Source organism: Molossus molossus, unplaced genomic scaffold, assembly GCF_014108415.1.
Source record: "Molossus molossus isolate mMolMol1 unplaced genomic scaffold, mMolMol1.p scaffold_m16_p_8, whole genome shotgun sequence".
NCBI lineage: Eukaryota > Metazoa > Chordata > Mammalia > Chiroptera > Molossidae > Molossus > Molossus molossus.
The window spans coordinates 46,028,223-46,036,743 of NW_023425402.1; the positions used below are offsets into that span (position 1 = coordinate 46,028,223).

An 8,521-nucleotide genomic window follows, 5' to 3' on the forward strand; every position below is an offset into this window, starting at 1 on the left:
ACAATTATAGCATGTAAGTAAGAAGGAGGTGACTGGAGTTAAAAATTTCTAAATTTCATTTGTTTGGGGGGGAAAAAAGAGTTATTGATCTACTTTAGACTTTAAGTGTACATATTACAAACTTTAAGGGTAATCACTAAAAAAACAGAAATAATATATATATATAGCTTGCAAATTATCAAAGAGGAAAGTTGGAATTAAAGTAAAAACAAGCAACTGAAAGGAGGAGGCAAAAAACAGGCATGACAAGTAGCAAGGGCAAATCACTAAGGGTTATGCCTATCCGTTGTTACGGTGGTGGTAGTGACAGTAATGGTAGTAGCAGCGGCAACAGTAACAACAATTGTACTAGTAATGGTTAGTGGGAGTAATAAGTGATATTCTTTCCACATTTATGTGTCAAACTGCAGGCCAGGTCATTTACATGCATGATCTCACTTGTTCCTCACCAAAAGTGAGGTCAGTACTATTATTAATCTTCATTTACAGGTAAGGTTTATTACTGATTGAACCAAGGCAGAAGACAGCTCAAGAAGGAGATTTCAGAGAGTTTTTAGTAAGTAATCACTAACTGGACTTGAGAGATGAGGGATAACTCTCAGGTTTGTGGCTTGGGCAGCTGGGTGGGCAATGCCTACTTCCTAATAGAAATTCTAATCTTTCATGCATGAAGTAAGCCAATCGAAGACACAGAATATCCAAAGAGGGGCACATTTGGGTTTGTTTTCTTTGGAATGGTGAGTTATTGTTTCAAGAAGTTTGGTTGTGAAAGTAAGCAAGGGATGGCCGGTTAGTTACTGCAAAAGGTCACAGAGTCCAAGGAGAGTTGTGTGTAGGTGGTTTTGCTTGTTTTAAATGGACATACTTGAAAATGTTTATAAGAGCAACAGAAAGAGAGGTTAACATATTGATGACAGAGAGAATAAACGATGTAAAAAAAAGGAGAATTATAATTGAAAATTAAAGTGCCAACTCTAAGAAAATAATCAAGGCCAAAAAATAAAACCACACAAAACAGGCAATGATCCAGCTTCTCTCTCCAGAGCAGCCAGGAATGGTACATCACAAAATCCTTTAGGAGACAGTAGGTCCTCCATAAAAATGCATAAGAGAAACCTGATGCATACATGGAAGGGTGCGGGGATCCTCACACACTTGGGAGAGCAGAAAAGAAAGCTATAGAAAGGCTGTGGGCTTCAGGGTACAGTTCTTTCTCTGGTTGGTGCTCTTCATCACTTCTTATTTACAGGTGTGGTCACCACACAGTTGACACTGGTATGCCCTTCAACTATTCTCCCCTTTATGAGAAGCAAACAATTGAGCACATAACATAAACACCTAAGAAAAAACAACCAACATTTCCCTTCACAAGTAAACAATATATTTCTCTGTAAAGAGAAAGAAATTTACAATATTTTAAGTGGCAAAAAGTGTGGCTCTTCAAATTATTTAACTGCACCAAGATTATATTTGAAGTCTCTCTTAGTAGCTGCTGGCTCAGGCACTGAGTCACCCAAAATAAAACTGTAAGGAAAGCATCCTCGGCCCCGAGGGAACAGGGTTATATGTCACTTCTGACCTTCTTTACCAAGTTATTGAAACCAAGATAAGCTCCAAAGAACACCCTATCCTAGCATCGATCAATTTGAAGAGAGGAGGTAAGACATTTATTTGTGAAAAGCTAAGAGAGAGAGATCCATGGCAACTAAGTGCTCAGATTAAATTACAAATAAGACTTCAGTGACCATTTATTAAACATTAAAACTAATATGGCAATGTACCAAAAATCTAGATTTTAATCTAAAATGCTGCAAGCTAATACTGAAATTAAGATATGAATTTACCTACTACATACCTAATTTTATATATTTTCCCATATGTACAATTTTTTAAATCACTACGACAACTTTTAAAACATCAATTTGAGTTACCAATTTTACACTTGTTCTAAGAAAACAGCTGCTAACCACATTGATTCCCAAAGAGGAAAAAAATATCAAGAGTGACTCAAATATATTTAACATTATACCATAAAAAAAAGATTTCTAAGAAAATTAGGAAGTAAAAAGATGCAGGAAAAAGAATCCCAATTTTCCACTAGCTGAAATAAAGCCTGCGTAGTTACTTTAAGTCATTTCTGAAGCAAGTTCCCTACTATAACCTGCCTCTTGGCACCTCTTTTGCTTGCCTGGATCCTGCCAACCCCCAAATCTCACATGCTCTCTTTTCTTCCCTCCTGGGATGCTGCACATCATCTGAGAACATCGCAGGACCACACAGATTGGACCCCTTAGACTTATGATTTCTGAAAAGCTGCTTAGAAATGTAACCACGAAGGCAAATACTTGCTGAGTCCTGGATATTTTATGTACTACCAAATCTGTACATAGTTACTAAGAAAAGGAAGTGGGATGTATAGATGGACCCAGAAAAACTAATGCCAAACTAACATTGGTTAGGTGTTTAACTTTTATGGGCATAGGGCAACATTGTTATAGTAGGGTAGAGTATGGAGTAAAAGTTTTGCAAAATCAAAAATTACCTTAAAATATATAATCCTTAGTAGATTATAAAGGTTAACCATATCCTTTAAATTGCTGATTATGGTAAAGCTTTTTATGAATATATTTTCCTCTAAGAAACATACTGTTATTGAAACAAACAAACAAAAAATCTGAGAATATATTTCTAGAGTTTTTTAAATTTCCACCTTCTCACTGTATGTAATTCTGCCCCAGATAGTAAGAAATAATTTCTTCAAATGTATAAACCATGCACCATTAAGCATCATTTTATAAATCACCATAATTAACAATAATTTTCTTGGCCTATGAACCTAAAGAGAAAAATTATCTTTTAAACCAGTACTTAGGTATGTGTTTGTATGTTTTAATGACAGGTGTAACTCACTTTTATAACTGGTATGTTACTGAAAACCTATGAATAAATTACTAAGGTAGTCTACTGTTATTCAAAGGAACTTCACAAGGAATTCTGGGTGAAGATGCTCTCTTACAATGTATATAAAGATAACATTATGTATATTCCGATTTTCCATATCATCTTTTCTTAAATTAGGAGGTATCAGTAATGTGATATCTATTTTCCCAAATTCCATCCTAAAGTTGGCTTTAAGAGAAGAAAATTAATGCTTAGTGGAAAAGTAAAATGTTAAAAAGAAAATCCAATGCTTCTCAGTACTTGTTTTTTGCTAATTTTTTAGACAGAATTAACTTTTTTTCATGCATTTCATAGAGACTGCAATGAGTACATGGATAGTGATGCTCAATTTCACACAAAGCCTTGAAAACAGGATGGGTATTTTGAAGACTAGAATATTTAGGCTAATATGATTACCCCACCCCACCCCACAACAGAGAATATTACTAAATAAACCACAGATGGCAGTTAAGTGCAGTGGTTAAAAGCTGTGAAAGTTAATTACCCTCCCAATTAAGCAGTGATAAATTAATCATGTAAAGCTCAGTGCCTGGCATACAGTAACTGTTCAATAAATGTTTAGCTAGTATGATTATTCACATTAATAATTCAATAGCAGTTCCTACTTCAGTTGCTTTCTTTAAATATGTAATCTTATCTCTAAGTTCCACATCTCCAAAATCACCCCACCTACTAACATATGCTACAAATACTGGAAAACCTTTCACCTTGAAAAAATTTGAAGGGACTTTTTGAAACCTAAAAGATTAAGGTGACTGACCACATATTTAGATATGGAAAAGTCAGTCTTTATCTGAAAATGTCTTAATGAAATACTAAAACCTGTGAATGTTCTCTAAGGCGTATCAACATTACTGAGCCATCGTTTTCATTGCATTTAGCACATTCACAAACTATAGCTTTTTATTATGAAGATTTGCTAAACTGACACATACCGTCATGAGTCACCCTTCCAGAGTTGGGGAAACTGATGGAAAGATGGCTAAATGATTCAGCATGCTGCAGCAAAGCGAGCTGGTCATGAATTTATAATTTCCACTTCTGTTAGGCGCCCTGGCCCTGGTGGCCTCTCTCACCCTGTGCTGCACATAATAACACGTGATACCTCAATCAACAAACATGGTTAAGAATTCCCTCAGGAAAGGGATAATGGCGTTTTCCTCTCAGACACGCTTCTAGAAGCAAAATTATTCAATTTTATGAGACAACAGGTTCACAAGGCTGGATAACCCTTACGATGTCCGTGGTAAGCTTCATCAAGCTTAGCTTACACAGATAGGACCAGAGTCCATTCTAACACTGGCGCCATTTCCTCAGCTACACATGGAAGACACTGGGGAAGGCCTGAAGCAAAAGAAAACCAGAAAATGGGCAGGGATGCCAGGTGTGAAATGGGTATGGCTATCTCTGTGTCTCTCATGTCAACACTGACCTTTACCAACAAACATCATAACAGGGCAGATCCTAAGCACGTCAAAAAGACTGAATAGCAACTACAGAATATATTCTGATGCAGCCTTAGTTGGAGCCTCTCTACCCAAAGCAGGTGAAAGCTGTCTTCTAAGTGTCTCTTTTTGCCCTTTAATAACAAAAGATTGCCTGTTAATCAAATAAAACATTTGTTTCAGAAATATATAGATTAGGAAACTACTTTCTTCCATCAAATAACCAATATAAAAAAAAAGTCATGAATTAAATATTTTCATCTAAAGTCACACCACCCGTGGGGAAAGCACATCCATTTTGTGACCACAGCCTCGTCATGCTGCCCAGCAGCTTCTGAGAATGGGACAAAGAAGTGTGCCAGGAAGTGTAAAATGAAATCGCCATTATCTATGAAGTGCAATTTCCTCATTCAATAGCTAGAATTCATTTCAGTTTGGTGTGATTATGTGCAACACAGTCACACACCCACACTCACACACACAATCTCAGCAGATGACACCGTCTGAAAACTATCCAAATGTATTTAGGAAACTAGGGTGATAAGTTTGACCTTCCATAAATCCATCTTATTTCTGTCGTTGCTATGACTGTGCAACTCCTGATTTCCTCCAACCTGGAGAAGGAGAAGAGTGTGGAAAAGGGGGGTCCAGGGGAGGTGAAAAATGCTCTAATCCATAATGTGCAGTTTCATGGAATCTTATAGTATTTTTTCTCCACTAAGACCTTGGAGGTCAACAGGAGGTGAAAAAAAATGGCTCAAAGACAAGGTTTCGGGGCTGACCCAAGGCGACACCTCCAGGATTGGAGATTTTGAGCTCTGGGGCAGCCCCGCTGGGAGTTCTGAAGGCTGCAGCATTATGGACAGCAAGCCCAGGCCGCGCCGCCGGCATCCAGGGCGCCTCTGCCATGCGCATGTCCCACTTATATAAAGAGATGCTTACAGTCCAGGTGCTTTTTCTTGGGGCCCATCACTTCATGAGTGGTGGCTTTGCAAACCGCTCTTGCTACAGCAGAGCCTGTCACGCTGTACTGCGCGGCGGCGATCCGATCCGTGAGCGTTTGGCCCGACATCTTCTCTGGCCGCGTCTACCGCCTCTTCTGCGGGAAAGTAGGGGAGATGGTCCTGCTTTAAACTACAGACCCTACCCTCGGAACACCCAGGCCTTGCCTCCTCCTGCCGCACGGCGGCTCCCCTCTCCTCCATCCCCGCCCTGGTACCCTCTTGGAGCCAGCAACGCGCTATGCCAGGCTCCTGGAACGCGGTCTAGGGGCTCTTGGGCAAGGGTAGGTCCGTCACAGAACCCCAGTGCGGGCTCGGGTCCCAGCATCGTGCCACCATCCCCTCCCAGTCCCGCCTCAGCCCTTCGGCGCCCCCAGTCAATCAGCCTTTTGCTTGCAACCTGACTCCCGGGTGCCAGACCGGCGTGCTTCGGTGTCATTCCTTGGGCGTCGCGCCCACCGGTGCCCACCTCTCAGCTCCCTGCCACAGCGAGGCCACCTTGCAGCCCGCAGGCTTCGGAGAATGAATTGGACACCCGAGCCCTGGCCGCTTCCCTCCTCCTCCCGCTGCTGCAGCAATGGCTCGTCTTCCCTCGGTCGCAGTGGAGATTATCCTAAGGTTGCGCCATGTTATGCCCTCGCCACCGCCTCCAAAGCTCCACGGAGGCCCTTCCTTCGCCCCCAAACTCCCTCTGCAGGGACCGCTCCGCTCTGCGGAGGAGCCCGAGTCTCCCGGCGCCTCGCCCTTCCTGTCAGCGGGGCAGAGATGGGCTGACAGCCCAGCCCCCCGCCGGCCCTCGAGCGCGCCGCGGCGCTGTCACCGGCCGCTGCCCTTCTCCGCGCCCAAGGATTATCCTCCCGATCCCCGCGCTGCGCGGCCCTGCACGGGGGAGGGGGCCGAGGCCGGCGCGGGTACTCACCCCGCCCCAGGAGCGGCGCCGCCCGCCGCAAGATGAACGAGCCTGGGCCGCCAGAGGAAGCCGCGTCGGGTGGGTGTGTGCGGCCGCGCGTGGACCCGGTGCCCCAGGGCGCGATACCTCCAGCCCTGGCCCAGCCCCTGCCCGCAGCTCCGTGGTCCCTGCGCCCGCCGTCAGTGGCCCCAGGAGCCAGTGCCCGCCCGCCGCCTCCTCCGCCAGCGCCGCGTCTCTCTAGCACTCCGCGCTGCGTCCCCATCCCCGCCCCCACCTCAGCTGTGGCTGCTCCAACGAGTCAGGTGACGGCGGAGGACAAACCCGGGCAGCTCTCCGCCGAGCTCCTGGCGGCCCCCTCCCAGCTACTCACACACGCCGCCCCCTCGGGCGGGGAGCGCACAGGCAGGGGGGCGTCGCGAGCATCCCCGGTAAGCGCGAGAAGAGATGGAGGCGGGAGGCAGGAAGGCCGACATCCACCCAGCCTTCCACTCTCCGCCAGGCGCCCGGCAGCCCCTCCGCCCGCTGGACCCGCACCCGGCAAGCACTTCAGGCGCGCGCGCCGCACACACCTGCCCGCCGACTGCGGGATGCGCCCGGGCGGGCGGGGGCGTTGGCGCAGCCCGGGAGCGGGTCCTGGGTCCTGGAGTTTTCGCTCGGTGAGGGCCAAGCTAGGGCGTGGTCTCGCTTTGCCTGACAGATCCCAGCCCCTTGTCCACTACATTTTGTCAAACACGCCCGACTGTCAAAGGCAGCCATGGCCCAGAAGGTCAGGGCGATTTAAAATGTCAGATTCTACCGGCCAACTGCACCCGTTACCTGTGCGTCCTCAACTCCTTGGAGCTCCTCTACTTGTCTCAGTAACAACTGGGAGCCTGGGTGGGCAGGTTACTCTAGACACTTTGGGCTTAAACGGATACTAAGGTCGGCTGCAAGGACGAATGATGAACCAAGCCATCAGTCGAGTCCCAGACCATATTCGCAGTAATCATTTGGGTGTGTAAGGAAAACTCTTTATACCCTTAAAAAGTAATTGCAGACATGAATTTCTAAATAGGGATTTGGGCTCTGTTAATAGTTTCACGTGTTGACATTTTCAAAAATTGTTATTTACCTTAACCTAAAAAATCTTTTAAGTTTTCAAAGTAGAATCAAAATTAGAACTTCAGTTGTAATTTTCCTTGATATTTTTTTTTTCCTCGCTACAGGTGACCTCTATTTGGATTCTAAGCTGTAAAATATACAATCAAGGTTTTGTTGTGTTCTCCTCTCTTTCACCTGGTACAATGTTCAGTATTCATAACTCTTGGGACTGACTCTAGCATTAATTGGAAGCATGGTGACTAAAGAAAAGACTACTCAAGACTACCACTGTTAGGTTTCAAATACCAGTCTCACCATACGATCTAGCAATATCACACCTAAGTATTTAACCAAGAGAAATAAAAACACATCTCCATTTTTTAAAAATATGTACTCAAATCTTGTAGTAGCTTCATATAATGACCCCAAACTGGAAGAAACCCAAATTTTATTCTAATGGTAAAGGGATAAAGAAAAAATGTTATATCCACACAATATACTAAGTAATAACAAAGACCAAATTAACAACATGGCTGAATCTCAAATGCATTATGCTAAATCAAAGAAGTACGACCCCAAACACTACTTATTGTGATTCCATTTAATTTTTTTTTTTTACCCTCATCAGAGGATATTTTTGCATTTACCTTCAGATAGAGCGGGAGGTAGAGAGGGAGGAAAAGAAAGAGAGAAACATTGACGTGAGAGAGACACCTCGACTGGCTGCCACCCATGGTCTAGGACAAACTGCAACTGAGGTACGTGCCTTAGCGGACACTGAACCTGGGTCTCTCTGGTCCATGGGCCCACGCTCTAACTGCTGAGCCAAACCAGCCAGTGTGTGATTCTGTTTAAATAGAATTCTAAGAAAAGCAAAACTGTGGAGACAGAAAGCATATCTAATACGAGGGGCCAGGGAGGGGACTGCAAAGAGGCTGAAAGTAACTTTTTGGAGTGATAGAAATATTCTATATCATGATTGTGATGATGGTTACAGAACTGCATATATCTCTCAAAACTAATCCATTTGTACACTTAAAATTGGTGCATTTTACTAATAGCAAATAAGATCAAAAGAGCTGGAGTGGTGGTGTTAATATCAGACAATAAGGAAAACATATTAG

General features: G+C 44.0%; 1 protein-coding gene across 7 annotated transcripts in view; it reads right to left on the reverse strand.

The window, feature by feature from the left end:
* The window catches only part of SNAP91 (synaptosome associated protein 91), a 130,470-nt gene extending 123,899 nt beyond the window's left edge, over positions 1-6,571 (reverse strand). For 3 of the 7 annotated variants that reach the window (XM_036247944.1, XM_036247948.1, XM_036247946.1), the window contains exons 1-2: positions 6,327-6,571; positions 5,349-5,505 (exon numbers count right to left, since the gene is read on the reverse strand). In XM_036247944.1, the coding sequence (XP_036103837.1) occupies positions 5,349-5,478 (130 nt within the window). In that variant the 5' untranslated portion in view covers positions 5,479-5,505; positions 6,327-6,571. Of the gene's footprint in view, positions 1-5,348; positions 5,506-5,876; positions 6,165-6,326 lie in introns of those variants that run through there. The other 4 variants (XM_036247949.1, XM_036247950.1, XM_036247947.1 and 1 more) reach the window with 2 other exon arrangements.
* Between the last annotated feature and the right edge of the window lie 1,950 nt (positions 6,572-8,521).